At 39.8% G+C, this 20,359-nt stretch overlaps 1 protein-coding gene across 2 annotated transcripts in view; it reads left to right on the top strand.

Moving 5' to 3' along the window:
- The window catches only part of LOC115172739 (centrosomal protein kizuna-like), a 33,473-nt gene that overhangs the window by 8,305 nt on the left and 4,809 nt on the right, over positions 1-20,359 (top strand). The window contains exons 2-6 of one of the 2 annotated variants that reach the window (XM_029730453.1): positions 265-327; positions 2,102-2,707; positions 2,926-3,228; positions 11,711-11,861; positions 19,953-20,121. In XM_029730453.1, coding sequence (XP_029586313.1) covers positions 3,215-3,228; positions 11,711-11,861; positions 19,953-20,121 — 334 coding nt within the window. In that variant the 5' untranslated portion in view covers positions 265-327; positions 2,102-2,707; positions 2,926-3,214. The remainder of the gene's footprint in view (positions 1-264; positions 328-2,101; positions 2,708-2,925; positions 3,229-11,710; positions 11,862-19,952; positions 20,122-20,359) is intronic. The other variant, XM_029730452.1, reaches the window with a different exon arrangement.

Consider the following 20,359-nt stretch of genomic DNA (forward strand, 5'->3'; position numbering starts at 1 on the left):
TTTCCATGTCTGCCTGTGTTTGCAGAGCATGTTTAATCAGTTTTATCGCACTGAAGAAATATCCTATGTATACAATTACCAAGATAATTTCATATTATGTGCATTATGTGAATTTTTCTGATAGGGACCATATCCTATGATTTTGGATATTGTTGAACTTTGCATTGAGCAACGGTGCAATAGTTAGGATAATTGCTCACTTTGGGAAGGACATTTTCTAAATGTATATTGATGTATTGACTGTGTTTTTCCTGTTTTTCACAGGTTTGATGCTTGAATAGAATTTCCAGATTCATGGCAGCGAGGCAGAAAAAAGGTATTGACGAGGTATTTAATTACTATGTTAATCTCTGGAAATGATAAAATAGTACATTCGAAAATAAATCTAGGCCTAACTTTTGATTAGAATAAGTTGACTCATGAATAAAGGAACAGACATGACTTGCGTCTAGGCTATGTTTAATTCTGGCTGTAGTAGTAGTTTTGTTATTGCAGGGTGTCCTATGTTCTGTACAATTTATTTTATATAATGGATGCTTGTTTATATGAATAAACAGTTTAACAGTGTAAAATAGTCTTAGGGAAATGTATACCAGATTGTGTATATATTCTGCAATTCATAGGTTTTAGAATATCTGAAGATTTGGCCAAACATATTTTACTCACACAGTATGCTCTTCTCAATGCAAATCTTAGCTCTATCAAACTGTGTTTTCAGCTTTGGAACAACAAAGAAAAGTAGACATTATGCCGAGCAAATCTGTAGAGCAGTATACATTTAACTGTGTATATGCAAGGTGTCTAATCGTGGCTTGTTCCTTGGTACAAGCCATGTAGTTCAAGGCTATAGCTGCTTCTTCCTTCACTTAATGCAGTAAAGTTCTTTCAGATGAAATGTCTAAGACATCTCATAATAACTTGGAGCATGCTGTCTAGAGCAGTCACTTGTGACTGTGTGCAAAACCCCCCTCAGCTTGGTGATATTGTAATGAGCAAAATGGTACCGTCACTCCATTATGCATACAAGCCATTGCTGGCAGTGTGCATGTCCCTCAGGCTACAGCATTCATTAAGGGAAGCTTACCAGGCTGAAAGCTGGAGACATGTGATAACGGGATATGATTTTCATATTTAATACATTCCTTGGAAGAGCACGCGCGTGCCGCAGATTGATAGAAGAATCAATTGCTACTTTAGTGAAACACTTTCTACTTTGCCCTGCAGCTACCGATGGAATCACTCAGCCAAGAAATGAACTTTTCTTCTTTTTTACCTGCTTTGTGGATCTGCTGGGCAGAGCTGCATGGTTTACAGTGAATGTTATTAAGCAGCTAACTGTTTGGTATTTAAGACTCTTATCAGAAAAGAAACAGAAGCCATGCTTTTTGTTATGTTTGGAGGAAGATTTTTTTTTTGCTTTCTTTTCCCCCCTCAGTGCCATAGCAGACAGGAATCGCAACTTGCGTAGAGGATTGCTTATAAGATTAAAGTTAAAACATGGATTGTGTAACGTTCTTCTCAAAAAGGGATTTGAAAATAAATATGACCTTGATCCAAATAAACAATGTTTTAACAGAACAAGTGATACTTTTAAAACACTCAGAGTTGGGGTTTTTAAAAAAAAATGTTTTTAGGAAAAAGCCCTTATAACCAGATTTGCAAGTGTTGCATTTAAGGAGAATAAACTGAATAATACAAGCAGAAAATTGTAAGAGCAGTATTATACCAACACAAACTGTTTCTGCTCCTTGTGAATGGAGAGTATCCTTGACCATTTGATGCTATTTTGCCTATCTTGTCTACTTGTTAATGGTACTTCTGATTATATCCCAATTTAATTATAATACCATAGCCATTGGAATTTGCATAGCTGAAATTGAAAGGGGGGCTGTGACTAGAAACATTTTGCTCTTCAGGATTTTATTTGAGCATAATGATATCAAGTAGCAGTCAATTTTCACTTTAATTCGAGTTACACAATACACTTGCATTCCTAACAAATGATCTTCAAAAATGCGTTGCTTTTTATTAGCATTTTGTTATTTGACATTGAGTAACCATGAATCTACCTGTATGCACCTGGTTATTTCCTGTTTTTCAGGGAGATGTATTACATGGCCATCCTCGGGGTGATTCCCCCTTTCCACATGCCAGGGGTTTATACCAACCATCTGTAATCTTCATGGGTCGACAGACTTCCAGAGAGTCCACGGCTGAAGATGCCACCATAAGTGTACACTTACTAGAAGCCGAGCATCATTCGCCCCAATCATCGCTCACGTGCCTCGGAACACCGGCAAAGTGGCCTTTTGAAGGACTCCAAAGTTTCCAGAGAGGTTGTTGCCGACAGCGGAGCGCGTTTATCAGATGACATTTCAGGCTCAAACGATTGCCCCGACGGCTGTAATTTGAGTGACAAACATGAAAGGGTGGCGGCAGTGGTTCCATCCAGCATAACAGCCAGCGCCGGTGTGCCTTTTGGAGGTGATTAACAACCTCCTACACCTCGAGTGACCTTGACGAGGCCTGAGAAGAATAGCCTATCATCCCAGCAATATCAGCCATATGTCTGACAGGAATTTACCTGCAGAATACACTCGGTAGAGGGTCTGCCCACCAGGATAGCATAAAAAAAAGAAGGTGGAGAGAGTCCTGCAAAGATCACCGACTCAAACTGACTTGGGAAAATAATCTCAAGATGTGCCAGGTTAGTGATCTTATTCCTGAAAGAAATTACATACTAGAAGATATCCAGACTGTATGTTCTCCATTGCTTCACTGTACTTTCTAGTACTTTATTTATTAGCAATTTGATTGAAATGTGTGTTCTTTTTAAGAAATTGCTAAAATAATTTGTATTATATTATACTAATAATGCTCTATATACACAGTGATTTAAATAGCCTGTTGTGTATGTGTTTTCAGAGAGGAGTGAACACCTCAGTATATCCAGTTCCAGTCGAGCTGTCAGTGACCAGGAGTGGCAGTGACCTGTCAATCTCCCTGACGGAGTTTGACCTGGCTTTGGTACCAAAGGTGCCACAGAATGTGGTCTATGTAGACGGCCATAGCAGGAGGACAGACAGCCCACCAGAGGAGTGCTACACGCAGGGACAGGGATCTCCACAACATCAGCATACACAGTCAAGAATCACTTGACACTCCAGAACCGAGGAACAGATCTGAACCAAGTAGAGAATCCACGTCTTAAGAAATGCCATCGGAGAGGTATGTATGAGTTACGTACGCTACATTACGTTACAAGTTTTGCCTTAAACTGGAAATAACGTGAGCTGTCAATTAATTTGATGAAATTCAATCGAGGCAACCCCTTATATCAGCCATCATAACAAACACTGTTCTTTTCATTGTTGATACAATTTGCTACATTTTCCTCCCAGTCTAACTATCTGGTTAATTTGGGCAGTTTATTGTTGAGTGAATTAATCAGAGGGGCAAGCTAAAGCAGCAAAGCTACCGCTCTCCTTTAGGATGTTCCAGAGTGGCCAAACTGAAATGGGCTGCGTAAGTAGGCTGTACTGGGGATTATGCTCAAGACTGTTGACTTGTGCCACATCTGCAGCTGACAGAGAGGATGATGGGAGTCACGCTCCACGCGACCCACCGCACTCAGTGCAGCTCAACAGCACAGGCTTTAGCCTCAGCGCAACTTATAGGGAGGGTTTAGGACCCGTGACAAACATTATTGCCATAATCCAAGATAATGCTGTAACCAAGCAATTTTCTGCTTGAGAGACCTCAGGAAGTCCGAGTGGAGGAGGATATTTGTGGCTCCATAGAGTGTTCTGGAGGGTGGGTATGTGGACTGGCACTCACACTAAGAAATCCAGCACTTGGTGTCCTCTGATTTTAAGGATCGCTTGGGATGGATTTCACTGTGAAGGGAGTGTGCATTTCCGTCCATCAATCCAGACCTTTACTGTCCTCTGAAAAAGTCTGATTGTAGTCTATAGACCTAGCTGTAATAAACAGCTTTCCTCTATATGTGTTACGATAGTCCTCAGTATACTGTATGTGTTGGTAGACTAGTAACTGTTGGGGGGTGAAACTCAAATGTATATGTACAGTATTATAAACAACTGTAGCTTGTAAGTGATTTGGATTTTGCAATGCATTGTGTAGATTCCTCAATGCATAGGCCTTATATTATCTTGTATTTTACAAATGTTTTCCAAGGCCACAAAAATACAGGCATTTTTCATAGTCCCAACTATTTTAACATTTATTTTTTATTTTTGTGGCAGATCAATTCATTATTTGGATGGAACATAAATCAAACTAACAAATGATTCTACCCAGAAACTTTGTGTTTTGTTATTGTGTACTCTATTGAACTGTTCCACTGTGCCCCTTTGAGAATCTGTAGGGAGGTTGCTTGTGGTGGTGGTGGTGGTAATGGGAAGGGGAGAATCTGAGCTCTCCATTGTTAACATGGTGCCCTGTGTATGAGGGGAAAAACAAGGCTTTGATGTAAAGCTCAGAGCAGCCTGTCTCCAGCGCCACGCCACGCCACCTCACTCAACGTCAAGGTTAGAGTTTATATCGCTCTTCCCATTCAGCTCCCAGGCAGGAAAACAAGCCTTGGCAAATCATTCCATTATTCCATTTTATTTCCTCCTGGTGTGACCTGGGTAAGGAGTAGAGAACAGAAATACACTTGGTTTTCTTCAATACTCCTAATAACGGCTGGAGTCTAGGCTTTCAAACAGGGATGTCGTGTTGTACTCATCAAAGTTTATTTGTCACGTGCACAGGATATTGATGTAAAGGGTAGAGTGAAATGCTTACTTGCAAGCTCTCCTCAATGTATTACAATGGAGCAGTATAATTATCTCAGTATTAAAAAAGAAGTAATACAAATTAGTTTAAAAAAATAGTGACTATGGAAATATGTACACAATAAGAATACAGTGCATTCGGAAAGTATTCAGACCTCTTGACTTTTACCACTTTTGTTACGTTACAGCCTTATTCTAAAAAAACATTTAATTGTTTTTTTCCCCTCATCAATCTACACACAATACCCCATAATGACAAAGCAAAAACGTTTGTTAAAAATCTTATGCAAATGTATTCTAACCTCCCCCCCCCCCCCCGGGAAATATTACATTTACATAAGTATTCAGACCCTTTACTCAGTACTTTGTTGAAGCACCTTTGGCATTGATTACAGCCAAGAGTCTTCTTGGGTATGACGCTACAAGCTTGGCACACCTGTATTTGGGGAGTTTCTCCCATTCTTCTCTGCAGATCCTCTCAAGCTCTGTCAGGTTGGATGGGGAGTGTCACTGCACAGCTTTTTTCAGGTCTCTCCAGAGATGTTCGATTGGGTTCAAGTCTGGGCTCTGGCTGGGCCACTCAAGGACATTCAGAGACTTGTCCCAAAGCCACTCCTGCGTTGTCTTGGCTGTGTGCTTAGCGTCATTGTCCTGGAGCAGGTTTTCATCAATGATCTCTCTGTACTTGGCTCAGTTCATCTTTGCCTCGATCTTGACAAGTCTCCCAGTCCCTGCCACTGAAAAACTTCCCCGCAGCATGATGCTTCCATCACCATGCTTCACTGTAGGTATCCTCCAGACGTGACGCTTGCCATTCAGGCCGAAGAGTTCAATCTTGGTTTCATCAGACCAGAGAATCTTGTTTCTCATGGTCTGAGAGTCTTTAGGTGCCTTTTGACAAACTCCTAGTGGGCTGTCCTGTGCCTTTTACTGGAGTGGCTTCCGTCTGGCCACTCTACCATAAAGGCCTGATTGGTGGAGTGCTGCAGAGATGGTTGTCCTTCTGGAAGGTTCTTCCATTTCCACAGAGGAACTCTAGAGCTCTGTCAGAGTGACCATCAGGTTCTTGGTCACCTCCCTGACCAAGGCCCTTCTCCCCAAATTGTTCAGTTTGGCCGGGCGGCCAGAACTAGGAAGAGTCTTGGTGGTTCCAAACTTCTTCCATTTAAGACTGATGGAGGCCACTGTGTTCTTGGGGACCTTCAATGCTGCAGAAATGTTTTGGTACCCTTCTCCAGATCTGTGCCTCGACACAATCCTGTCTCGGAGCTCTCCGGACAATTCCTTTGACCTCATGGCTTGGTTTTTGCTCTGACATGCACTGCCAACTGTGGGACCTTATATAGACAGGTTAGTGCCTTTCCAAATCATGTCCAATCAATTGAATTTACCACCGTTGGACTGCAATAAAGTTATAAACATCTCAAGAATGATCAGTGAAAACAGGATGCACCTGATCTCATTTTTAAGTCTCATAGCAAAGGGTCTGAATACTAATGCAAAAAAAGGTATTTCTGTTTATAAATACATTTGCAAACATTTCTTTAAACCTGTTTTCGCTTAATCGTTATGGGGTATTGTGTGTAGTTTGCTGAAGATTTTTATTTATTTAATACATTTTTAGAAGAAGGCTGTAACCTAACAAAATGTGGAAAAAGTCAACATATACAGTGCCTTCAGAAAGTATTCACACCCCTTATTCCACATTTTGTTGTGTTACAGCCTGATGGATTACATTTATATTTTTTCTCATCCATCTACACACAACACCCCATAGTGACAAAGTGAAAACATGTTTTTAGAATTTTTGGCAAATGTACAGAAAATTAAATACATAAGTATTCACACCCCTGAGTCAATACTTTGTAGAAGCACCTGTGGCAGCGATTATACCGTTTTCAAAATTCTTCAAGCTCTGTCAAATTGGTTGTTGATCATGGCTAGACAACTATTTTCAGGCCTTGCTATAGATTTTCAAGTAGATTTACAGTACCAGTCAAAGTTTGGGCACAGCTATTATTGTAGAATAATAGTAAATACATCAAAAGAATGAAATAACACATGGAATCATGTAGTAAGCAAAAAAGTGTTAAAACAAATCAAAATATATTTTATATTTGAGATTCTTCAAAGTAGCTACCCTTTGCCTTGATGATAGCTTTGCACACTCTTGGCATTCTCTCAACCAGCTTCATGAGGTAGTCACCTGGAATACATTTCAGTAAACAGGTATGCCTTGTTAAAAGTGAATTTGTGGAATTTCTTTCCTTAACCTCTCTAGGGTCGGCGGGACGAAATCAGCCAGTGGAATCCTGTGGCGCGTTATTCAAATACCTTAGAAAATCTATTACTTCAATTTCTCAAACATATGACTATTTTACACCATTTTAAAGACAAGACTCTCGTTAATCTAACCACACTGTCCGATTTCAAAAAGGCTTTACAACGAAAGCAAAACATTAGATTATGTCAGCAGAGTACCCAGCCAGAAATAATCAGACACCCATTTTTCAAGCTAGCATATAATGTCACAAAAACCCAAACCACAGCTAAATGCAGCACTAACCTTTGATGATCTTCATCAGATGACACACCTAGGACATTATGTTATACAATACATGCATGTTTTGTTCAATCAAGTTTATATTTATATCAAAAACCAGCTTTTTACATTAGCATGTGACGTTCAGAACTAGCATACCCCCCGCAAACCTCCGGTGAATTTACAAAAAATTTACTAAATTACTCACGATAAACGTTCACAAAAAGCATAACAATTATTTTAAGAATTATAGATACAGAACTCCTCTATGCACTCGATATGTCCGATTTTAAAATAGCTTTTCGGTGAAAGCACATTTTGCAATATTTTAAGTAGATAGCCCGGCATCACAGGGCTAGCTATTTAGACACCCAGCAAGTTTAGCACTCACCAAAGTCAGATTTACTATAACAAAAATGTTATTACCTTTCGTGTTCTTCGTCAGAATGCACTCCCAGGACTTCTACTTCAATAACAAATGTTGGTTTGGTCCCAAATAATCCATAGTTATGTTCAAATATCCTCTGTTTTGTTCGTGCGTTCAATACACTATCCGAATGGTAAAGAAGGGTGACGAGCACGACGCATTTCGTGACAAAAAAATTCTAAATATTCCATTACCGTACTTTGAAGCATGCCAACCGCTGTTTAAAATCAATTTTTATGCAATTTTTCTCGTAAAAAAGCGATAATATTTCGACCGGGAATCTGTGTTTAGGTTCAAAGACGATAGAAAATAAAAACATGGGGTCGACTCATGCACGCGCCTCAGCCCAAAGTCCTCAGCCCATTGTCCTCAGCCCATTGTCCTCTGAGCACTTGCCAAAAGCGCTAATGGGTTTCAGCCTGGGGCTGGAATTACATCATTCAGCTTTTTCCCGCCTTCTGAGAGCCTATGGGAGCCGTAGGAAGTGTCACGTTACAGCAAAGATCCTCAGTCTTCAATAAACAGAATCAAGAAGCTCAAGGAATGGTCAGACAGGCCACTTCCTGTAAGGAATCTTCTCAGGTTTTTGCCTGCCATATGAGTTCTGTAATACTCACAGACACCATTCAAACAGTTGTAGAAACTTTTATAGCCTCGCTACTGTATATAGCCTGTCTTTTTACTGGTGTTTTATTTCTTTACCTACCTATTGTTCACCTAATACCTTTTTTGCACTATTGGTTAGAGCCTGTAAGTAAGCATTTCACTGTAAGGTCTACACCTGTTGTATTCGGCGCACGTGACAAATAAACTTTGATTTGAACAATTACATTCCTCAGTAAGAACGTCCCCAATCAATATTTTAAATTCACCTAGCGACACAGTATATACTGTTCTTGTGGTGTCAGGTCACAGTTATTGTGTGTTCTTACTTACAACAGTTAATAGTTATATTTATTGTAGTGTTATTTGCTCCACCAGGTCAAAACCATTGATACAACTAGTAGTATTTTCCAGCATTTTCCATTTTCATTGTGTGTGAAAAGAAGTACCCTGAAAGACACCAATCACTCATGTGAGACCATTACATGTTGGATATCATGGTGAAATATCCACTGTATGCAGTGTCATTGTAATATTGCTCCCAAGAGTCTGACCCTTTCATCCCTACTAACAATGCACTCCTGATGTTGTCGAGACTCAGAGACACACACAGCCACACCAAACGTGTGGTTTGAGACCTCGCGATGAAGCTCTCATAACAAAACGGAGAGGTTTGGTGCACACAACAAATTCTCTTTTCTTTTGTAAAAAGGTCCCTTTTTTGAAGAGCACTGACAAATAACGTGGAGAGAAAGATAACTATGAGGGGGGGCAGAGCTTTTGCCCAAGCTACTTCAGTTGCATTGAAGAGGACTTAGTGCAGATGGATGGTGCACTACAGAATGTCATGGATATAATTCAAGCTGCCAGCTTAATCAGGATGTTACCAGGAAACAACCTGCAAAAAGGAAGGAGCAATTGTTTGCTGACCCCTAACCCCAGAGCCCATTATAGGTTGTCATAAATTATTTTTGCCCCTTTTATGTTGGGTGGCTCAGGATTTCTGCTGGGGTTTCTGGGGAATTCAATGAGGGACACCCAGAGCGTAATGCTCAGGAAAGAAATGGATTCCCAAAATCCACATGCATTAGGCACCTTTTCTCATACCCTCACATGGACAGCTTAAAGTGTAAATCTCCCACCAAAAGAAATCATTTTTTGGTAATTTCTTGTTGGGACTCGGAGGTTGGGCTATGTTAGCTTTCGAATTTGGTTGAAACTGGTGTTTTTTATAATAGTTTTATGAGTCAATGTGTTTTTTCCAGGCCCTAAAGTAGATTTTGAGGCAGCCACCTTGTGTTATATTGAAATGGTATGACTTTTATGTAAGTTATGAACCAGTTTTTCTCTGTTTATAAACCCTTCTGTTTATTAGTTAACATTTTAATGTTTCCAGTGCTGAGGCACTTTATTTTCCTGCCTGGTACTCTGCATAAATTGACATTGAATTGAATGGTTGAGCCCATCTCTGACATTGGTTAACATGTCAATCAATTCAAATGCTACCATAGTACCTTGATCTCTTACACACACATTAGGACATTCCTGTAACACCTACACCTCAAGTACAAGCATACCTTGAGTACCAAGTTGAAATCAAATTAACTGGAAAAATCTGAAATCCATCAGCCATTTTGTCTCTGTGTGTTCATTTGACCTGTATGTTATTTTAGGCTGTCCATCCAGGTGTTCTTCCATCTACTGGAGAGCATCGAAGAACATTTCTTTCCACAGAAGAGAAAGAAATGTGTACTGGGTCTCATTAGTTGGTGATAGCAAATGTAAAAAAGTGGTCAGGTAAGCTTTCCTTCATTAGAAATTATATTGGTCTTAAGTTTGGCTGCAATTCTTTTCATTATCAACCAGTGTTTGTGGAGCTGGAGGAAAATGTATTATCCTGCCGCCAAGGGCTCTCACTTCTAAATGAAGTGTCATTAATTTAAGTGTCATTGCAGCACATCTTGGGTTCTAAGGGTTTTTGAAAGACACTGGATTGTCATAATAACCACACTTTGCAGCTGAATCATGGTTGTTCTGGCTTTTGGAAGTCAGGTAAATTCAACAGCTATGTGGCATTTGAAACTAAAGTGACATCTTGTCTTGTGATGTTCCATTTGTGTACACGATAAAGATCTAAAAACATGTATCAATAAGTGTTTGCCATCGAAAGCAGGAAAGGAAATAACATCTTGCCCAATGATGTCCTTTTTGCCAGATTGATCAGAACTACTGTCACCTAGTTGTCAGGTTTCTTTGCGTCCTTGTTATTTTTTTTCTAGAGAAAATTAGGATTGATATTAATTTGTATAATTACTTAATCATTATTCAATATGGCAAATATGTGCAATAAGATCACATGTAGAAAAAAGTTTCAATTGGTCTTGCTGTTTCAGGGTCCCTCAGTGTTATATTTGCTAAATCTTGCAACTAGCCTGAGTGAGTCAAGATGGGGATATTTTGAACTCTCTGTTCCTGTAATAAATGTGAGCTATAATTGAGTCATTCAGACCAGAGATATCAGTGCTCTACAAGTGACCGAGTTCAATAGACCAATCTTACCATCGAAATGAAAAGTGAACTGATTCAAAGAGGAATTCCATTTTTCAGACAAAGAGCAGATTAGTTCCTGTGTGTTTTTCTTGACAGTTAGAGTGGAGTTTAGATGTCGGGGGTGAGAACACATTTAGAACAGGTTGAGATTGGATCGAATGGCCGTGAACTGGCCTCCATCCTCCACAAATGTAAAGGTAATTTGTGTAACCTCCAGCAGTAGCCTAAGTCTGTGTGTGCGTGTGTGCGTGTGTGTGTGTGTGTGTGTGTGTGTGAGTTTAATTTGCTCATCACATTCTCACAATCTGTGACTTTGGTTTATTTTGATAATCAGGAGCTCCATATTGAACCATAGCTCCAAGCTCTGATATGCTCTGCTAAATAAAGTATCCTGATATGTTTTATACCCTACTGTGGTCGCTTGACTTTTTCTCAGTATGTAGCCAACTTATGTGTCGTTAGGTTAACTTCCATTCACAAATATCAGTTAAGTTCCAATTCTTTTCAATATATCAAGATGTCAAACTATACCACTTTTTATTTGTGTACCATGTGTTTTTCTTTCCATCTACAAGGTTTTTCACCATACATGCATGAATGAGCAAAAAACATGAAGAACATGATGTGTGAAGTGTTTACAGTATATAGATAAGACAGTATAAGTACATTATCTCACTGTAAGGAAAGATGTTTATGTTGTATCTTACTATGGTACATATCCATTCAGACAACAGGCCTGTGTTCCTCACGATGCTGTGTGTGTCTCCACCCCTGTCCTCCACGCTGCAGCTCCTGTCTCCCACCTGACGCTGCTCCTCTGTGGGATCCCTGGTTCAAGCACACCCTTCTGCTGAAGGACCACCGTGTCCTCACCACCGAGCGCCTCGTCCAGCTGTTCACTCCACTGCTACTGCCGCACAATGCCTCCTATAGCACCAAGGTATGCATCTCACAATACACTAGTACAGTTTCTTGTACATACAGTACAGACTCCAGGGGTTTGAATCCCAGGTTTTTTCCACTTCTGGCTTGTTACTGAAGCAGTCATCATGCGCTGCAAGCACATAGGGCTCTAAAGTGCTACCAATTTGGTTGCATATGCTCTAAAAATATTGTTTTGCGACCTGGAATTTTAATTTGGGAGCACCAGTGCCCTAAAGACAAAAGCGAGGGCATATTCGTTAGCATCATGGTTGTACGGAAGAGTGTCTGGGCCAAGTGATGAAAAAAAGGGATAGGTGGTGGTACCAGTTTAGGTTTTTTGCACGTATAGTACTTTGAAAACTTGAAATACAAGGATAAAGTCGAAACTTTGAGAATAAAGTCTAAATTAAATTGCAATATTTAGACAGTGGCAATATTTTGAGAATAAAGTCAAATTAACTTAACAAATTTAAATCCAAATAGTAAATTAAACATTTCATTTTGAAGACTTTACATTTTATTTAGAGAATTAAGTAAAAATATTGAGAATAAAGTAAACATTTTGAGAATTAAGTCGCAGTTATATTTCCAGATTAAGGTAGGGAATCTGGTTAACCTGTCTGGGCTAGGGGGCAGTATTGAGAATTTTGGAAAAATATGTTCCCATTTTTAACTGCCTCCTACACCAACTCAGAAGCTAGAATATGCATATTATTGTTCAGGTTTGGATAGAAAACACTCTGAATTTTCTAAAACTGTTTGAATGGTGTCTGTGAGTATAACAGAACTCCTATGGCAGGCAAAAACCTGACAAGGTTTCAAGCAGGAAGTACCCTGTCTGACAAGGAGTCGTGCGTCTTGCATCTTTTTATTGAAAAGTAAGGATCTTAGCTGTAACGTGACAATTCCCAGGGCTCCAATAGGCTCTCAGAGCCCGCGAAATAACTGAAGGTTTACGAGGGAGCCTCAGGTTGAAACATATTATCGCCTTTTGTAAGTGGATGCTCCGAGGACCTTTGAATGATGCGCGTGCATGAGTCGCTTCTGAGGAGAAATTTTATTCGGCTGTTTAGGCTCAATGCATACTCCCGGTCGGAATATTATCACTTCTCTACGACATAAATGGCATAAAAATTGGTTTTAAACAGCGGTTGACATGCTTCGAAGTACGGTAATGGAATATTTAGACATTTTTGACACGCCAATGCGCCATGCGCGAAACCGGGAAGAAGCATTCTAGAACTCACGAACAAAACGTCGCTGTTTGGATATAACGATGGATTATTTGGGACCAAACCAACATTTGTTATTGAAGTAGAAGTCCTGGCAGTGTATTCTGATGAAGAACAAGCAAGGTAAGAACATTTTTCTTATAGGAAATGTGATTTTGGTGGATGCTGACCTGGGTGGGTATCTAAATAGCTAGCCCTGTAATGCCGGGCTATGTACTTAGGTTATTGCAAAATGTGCTTCATCCGAAAAGCTATTTTAAAATCGGACATATCGAGTGCATAGAGGAGTAATGTATCTATAATTCTTAAAATAATTGTTATGCTTTTTGTGAACGTTTATCGTGAGTAATTTAGCAAACTGTTAGTAAATTCAACGGAAGTTTGCCGGGGGTTATGCGTTTTCTGAACGTCACATGCTAATGCAAAAAGCTGTTTTTTGATATAAATATGAACTTGATTGAACAGACATGCATGTATTGTATAACACAATGTCCTAGGTGTGTCATCTGATGAAGATCATCAAAGGTTAGTGCTGCATTTAGCTGTGGTTTGGGTTTATGTGACATGATATGCTAGCTTGAAAAATGGCTGTCTGATTTTTTTCTGGCTGGGCACTCTGCTGACATAATCTAATGTTTTGCTTTCGTTGTAAAGCCTTTTTGAAATCGGACAGTGGGGTTAGATTAACGAGATTCTTGTCTTTAAATAGCTGTAAAATAGTCATATGTTTGAGAAATTGAAGTAATAGTATTTCTAACGATTCAAAAATCGCGCCACTGGAATATCAGTAGCTGTTACGTAGGTGGGACGAAATCGTCCCACATACCCCAGACAGGTTAACTTCTTATGGCTTGGGGGTGCTATTTTCACGTCCGGATGAAAAGTGTGCCCAGAGTAAACTGCCTGCTACTCAGGCCCAGAAGCTAGATATGCATATTATTAGTAGATTTGGATAGAAAACACCCTGAAGTTTCTAAAACTGTTTGAATGATGTCTGTGAGTATAACAGAACTCATATGGCAGGCAAAAACCTGAGAAAAAATCCAACCAGGAAGTGGGAAATCTGAGGTTTGTAGTTTTTCAAGTGATTGCCAATGCAATATACAGTGTCTGTGGGGTCATATTGCACTTCCTAAGGCTTCCACTAGATGTCAACAGTCTTTAGAACATTGTTTCAGGCTTCTACTGTGAAGGGTGAGAGAATAAGAGCTGTTTGAACCAGGTGTCTGGCAGAATGCCATGAGCTAATTCACGCGTGCAGCCGTGAGGCCGAGCTGCGGTCCTTTTCATTTCTAAAGACAAAGGAATTGTCCGATTGGAATATTACTGAAGATTTATGATAAAAACATCCTAAAGATTGATTCTATACATCGTTTGACATCTTTCTACGAACTGTAATGAAACTTTGACTTTTCGTCTGAGCTTAGGGCTCGCGCATTGTGCATTTGGAATAGTGAACTGAACGCGCGAACAGAAAAGGAGGTATTTGGACATAAATATGGACTTTATCGAAACAAAACAAATATTTATTGTGGAACTGGGATCCCTGGGAGTGCATTCCGATGAAGATCAAAGGTAAGTGAATATTTATAATGCTATTTCTGACTTTTGTTGACTCCACAACATGGCGGGTATCTGTATGGCTTGTTTTGGTGGCTGAGCGCTGTACTCAGATTATCGCATGGTGTGCTTTTGCCGTAAAGCTCTTTTGAAATCTGACACAGCGGTTGCATTAAGGAGAAGTGTTTTTTTTTTTTTTTTTTTTCACCTAACATAATCGTATGGTGTGCTTTCGCTGTAAAGCCTTTTTGAAATCGGACACTGTGGTTGGATTGTCAAGAAGTTTATCTTTAAAATGGTGTATAATACTTGTATGTTTGAGGAATTTTAATTATGAGATTTCTGTTGTTTGAATTTGGCGCCCTGCATTTTCACTGACTGTTGTCAAATCAATCCCGTTAACGGGATTTCAGCCCTAAGAAGTTTAATTGCATGGCTCCCTGGCTCCATGTTGCTGTGCACTGTAGAAATGCCTTAGATGACCTGGTAAAACCTATGGCTTTAGTAACACGGTTTCCACCGACATAACATTACGGCTAAAGCATCTATGCAGCAATTTATTGCAATACCATATAGTTTATTATTACAAGATTTACATTTTACATTTATATTTTAGCAGACGCTCTTATCCAGAGCGACTTACAGTAGTGAATGCATACATTTCATTTCATGCATTTTTTTTTTTTTTACTGTCCCCCCCAGTGGGAATCGAACCCACAACCCTGGCGTTGCACACACCATTTTGTCATATGTGTCCATATGCCATATCACCTTGGGACCTTTGGTCGTGCACTACCGTCGGCGTCGTGCGTGCCTAAGCTTCACACCTTGAGGATCGATTGACTTGATTGTAGATCTGTTGTATAGTGTCTTGTGTTACTACAAAATCTCCTTCTGAAAATATCCAATCTGTGGCGCAACCTCTTCAAGGTCCTAATACCAATAATATGGTTACTATGTAGTAAAAGACCAAGGATTTCCTTGTTACTGAAGCCAATTCTAAAGTATAGTTTCACCAGGCCATCTAACTCAGGCATTTCAACTGTGGCGCGCACAGCAACAGGGAGCGAGGGAAGCATGCACTTAACAAAATCCCCTACTTCAGTCTTGACATTTAACTGCGACTTCATTCTCAAAATGTTGACTTTATTCTCTAAATATTGCCACTTTATTCACAAAATATTGTAACTTAATTCTCAAAGTATTTCGTTTTTAAAAGTACTATCTGTGCAACAATGAAAAAATCTAAGTACCACCACCCATCACCCTTTATGTATTTTTTCTCTTCACTTGGCCGTAATACTCTTCTGTGTGGTTGTACCATTACTACAGTGAAAACGGCTTGTTTCTAGCCAAAACAGTTCAAAAGACATGACTCATATTACCTGCGCAACGTTTTTTTCTTCCAACGGCGGATTGGTGGTCCTTATTTTACATTCAGAAACCATGTCGCGGGCCATTCTAAAACTATTCGGGGGTCATTTGTTTACACTTTGTACAGTCATGTTACCTCTTTTAGCTAGCTAGCTAACAACCTGGTAACTTTACTAGTAGGCTATATCCAAACATTTGGGGGCACAGAAAGAAAGAAAAATGGATAGCTTCTTCAGAAGATCATTGATCATAGTAATGAATGAATGAATGACTGATCTCATGCATGTCATCAGTCACAAACATAGATGTTCAATGGAATGCATCTACATAGGAAAATAGTATTTTTTACACAATGTAGAAACCTAATATTCAATAACACCTATTTGTATGAACATTTTAGCTTTTTATTTATTTATTTATTTCACCTTTATTTAATTTATTTATAATAGACAAATTAATTTACAGGGTTACATATTTGTTTCTATGGCACAACATGTGTTTCAGAAGTAGCTAAAACATACAGTATTGGCCTAACATATACTACCGTTCAAAAGTTTGGGGTCACTTAGAAATGTCCTTGTTTTTGAAGGAAAAGTATGTTTTTTGTCTGTTAAAATAACATCAAATTAATCAGAAATACATTGTAGACATTGTTAATGTTGTAAATTGACTATTGTAGCTGGAAACGGCAGATTTTTATGGATATCTACATAGTCGTACAGAGGCCCATTATCAGCAACCATCACTCCTGTGTTCCAATGGCATGTTGTGTTTTAAAAGGCTAATTGATCATTAGAAAACCCTTTTGCAATTATGTTAGCACAGCTGCAAACTGTTGTTCTGATTAAAGAAGCAATAAAACTGGCCTTCTTTAGACTAGTTGAGTATCTGGAGCATCAGCATTTGTGAGTTCGATTACAGGCTCAAAATGGCCAGAAACAAAAAACTTTCTTCTGAAACTCGTCAGTCTATTCTTGTTCAGAGAAATGAAGGCTATTCCATGCGAGAAATTGCCAGGAAACTGAAGATCTCGTAAAACGCTGTGTACTACTCCCTTCACAGAACAGCGCAAACTGACTCTAACCAGAATAGAAAGAGGAGTGGGAGGCCCTGGTGCACAACTAAGCATGAGGACAAGTACATTAGAGTGTCTAGTTTGAGAAACAGACGCCTCACAAGTCCTCAACTGGCAGCTTCATTAAATCATACTCGCAAAACACCAGTCTCAACGTCAACAGTGGAGAGGCGAATCCGGGATGCTGGCCTTCTAGGCGAGTTACAAAGGAAAAGCCATATCTCAGACTGGCCAATAAAAATGAAGATGGGCAAAAAAACACAGACACTGGACAGAGGAACTCTGCCTAGAAGGCCAGCATCCCGGAGTCGCCTTTTCACTGTTGACATTGAGACTGGTGTTTTGCGGGTACTATTTAACAAAGTTCTTTGTTTTTAGCCATTTTGAGCCTGTAATCAAACCCACAAATGCTGATGCTCCAGATACTCAACTAGTCTAAAGAAGGCCAGTTTTATTTCTTCTTTAATCAAAACAACAGTTTTCAGCTGTGCTAACATAATTGCAAAAGGGTTTTCAAATGATCAATTAGCCTTAGCCTTTTAAAATGATAAACTTGTATTAGTTAACACAACGTGCCATTGGAACACAGGAGTGATGGTTGCTGATAATGGGCCTCTGTACGCCTATGTAGATACATTTCTAAGTGACCCCAAACTTTTAAACAGTAGTGTGTGTGTGTGTGTGATATAGAGGCAATATCTCAATCGATAAAAGTAAAGAATTCTCGTACTCCTACATTTTGTAAGTTAGGACACCATTGCTACCAATGAAAAGGTTAATTTAGAGCCCCGCAAGCACATGTCATGCATTACAAGGATATCTTAAAACATTTTTACCGATACATAGTGTTAAACCTCAGACAACACGATATCAGGGGCTTTCTTATGTTAATTGTCTTTCAAAGATAGCAGCCATTGTATGGACAATCGGTGTTAAGAAAGCGATAGCACTTTGGGCCTCTTTGTCTCTGTGGGTGTGAAACATTGTGATTCTCATTCATCAGATTACTACACAGGGTGACCTTGACCGAAGGGAAACTCTGACCCATGCACTAATCGCAAATAACAGGCTCTGCCCAGACTCCTTTCATCCTGTGGCTTATTCTCCTGAAAACACAGGCCTTTAATTTGTTATTAGCTGAAGTATTGCTGTGGCCTAGGCCCATGTGAATGAGGCAGGCATTAGACCGTCTTCACAACCGAGGCGGGAGTCTTTGAAAGTCCCTACTCATTGACCTTGCAACAGAGTATGCCTAATTAAACGGCCGATGAAATTACAGTGACTATTCACCAGGCCCACAGAGGCTGAAATATCAAGATAAGAGCATCTCATCTTCCTTCCTGAATCGTCTCTGTTACTTTCTTTGTTTGTGTGCTTAGGGTTTTCATTGTAACTGAGACACATGTAACTGTATCCCAAACCAAATCAATGTGTATGTCTATATAGATTAATCTCTTAACATTTGATGGAGTGGGAAATATTTGTTCTTCACAACAAAGGATAAGTTTATTTCTTGTAATATAATCAGTTTTGAAAAATAACAATCTTATTTGTATTCAATTTCCTGACGCAAGACAGACAGGCAGAGAGAGGCTGTAGAGGTTCTTGAAAATATGAACTGACAAAGAGAAGGGAGGTGCCGCCATCCTGATCATCATGTCCAAGTGCACCAGGAAGAGCTTGAGTGTGTCTCTCTCTCTCTCTCTCTCTCAGGGCTTTATTGGCATGGGAAACATGTTTACATTGCCAAAGCAAGTGAAATATATAATAAACAAAAGTGAAATAAAAAATGAACAGTAAACATTACACTTACAAAAGTTCCAAAATAATAAAGACATTTCAAATGTCATGTTATGTGTGTATATATATGCACAGTGTTGTAATGATGTGCAAATAGTCTCTCTCTCTCTCTCTCTCTCTCTCTCTCTCTCTCTCTCTCTCTCTCTCTCTCTCTCTCTCACAAACACACACAGCAGCTTATTCTCCTTCACTCTCATACACGAGAGCAAACTGAATTTCTATTCACGTCTTGCCACACAGCCTTCACCACTCTGTAACAAACGGGAGCATGCAGCTCGCATGCACCCTCAAAGAGGCCCTTTGAGTATTCAAGGGCCAACAGTTGCATTCATTGATATTTAAAATGCAGTGGTTTGGGTTTGTGAGAGCTCTCTCTGCTCCGTGGTACATTTGACTATATTTAAAAAGAGAAATATCAGGAATAGGGATCAGGACATTTTTGATTGTCAGTGTTGAAGTGGAGATCAGATTGGAGTTTGTTCCCCTCTCAGGATATGAAAGCCTGTACACACTGTCAGTCTCCCAATGACCTGCCTATAACAACTAATATTGTACATGTACTTAAAGTTTGTCTGTGTCTAAATCCTCCTGATCATCCCCTTCATATTAGTGCTCGTTAAAAGTTGTGAACAGCCGTCTGAGCTGAGAGGCAGCCTTTGAAGACAAGAGAGGGCCTATCTCTCAGATGATGATGATGATGGCTGGGTTGATACGGTGAAAGGAATCTGTATGTCATCACACAGTATCCTCGTCTCCCAGGAGATAAGTGGAGAGGAAGGAAGAGAGCAGTTTGTCTTTATCCTCTCTGCCAAGTGGAGATATCTTAACGTATTTCACATTAATGTGAGGATGATTGCATTCTTTAGGCGCTTGTCTAATCTCATGGGAGAGGGAGAAAGAGGGAGGGAGGGAGAGAGATGTGCAGTGCTCTGTCAGGATGTGTGCAGTGCTCTGTACTATAGCCAGGCCTGGTAGATTACTTGTTTAATTGGTAGTAGTTCAATTTGACTCTCCCTTCATAATGTGGAAGCAATTAGAATGTGGTTTTAATTTTCCATGGTTGCAGGCCAAAGTGCTGCAGAGGACACTTTTGTCCCGGTCCAGTGAGGAGTGCCCCTCGGTGGAGGTGGCGAGTGAGTCGTCATCTTGTGGCCTTCCCTCATTCCCCTACGACAGTGTTGTGGAGGTCCAACCAGTCAGACCTGCTCAGGAGCACCGCGCCGCAGGAATGCAAGGTCATTATTGCTCTCTCACCATGTCTGGCTGGCCACTTGGTACAGTAGCCAATGTGCTAGTCCAAGTAGTGATGCATCACTTTCCAGGTTATGATAGTGAACTGTGTAACCAGTCAAGACTAAAACTAATGAGGGAAGTTGGGAGTATGACCCTGTCCAATGATGCCTGTGTTTTTAGACTAGAACTATTTCAATCAGAAGCATTTTGCTGATATTGCAAGTTTAGTTTTCACAACAT

This window comes from Salmo trutta, chromosome 33, assembly GCF_901001165.1.
Source record: "Salmo trutta chromosome 33, fSalTru1.1, whole genome shotgun sequence".
NCBI classification, from domain to species: Eukaryota; Metazoa; Chordata; class Actinopteri; order Salmoniformes; family Salmonidae; genus Salmo; species Salmo trutta.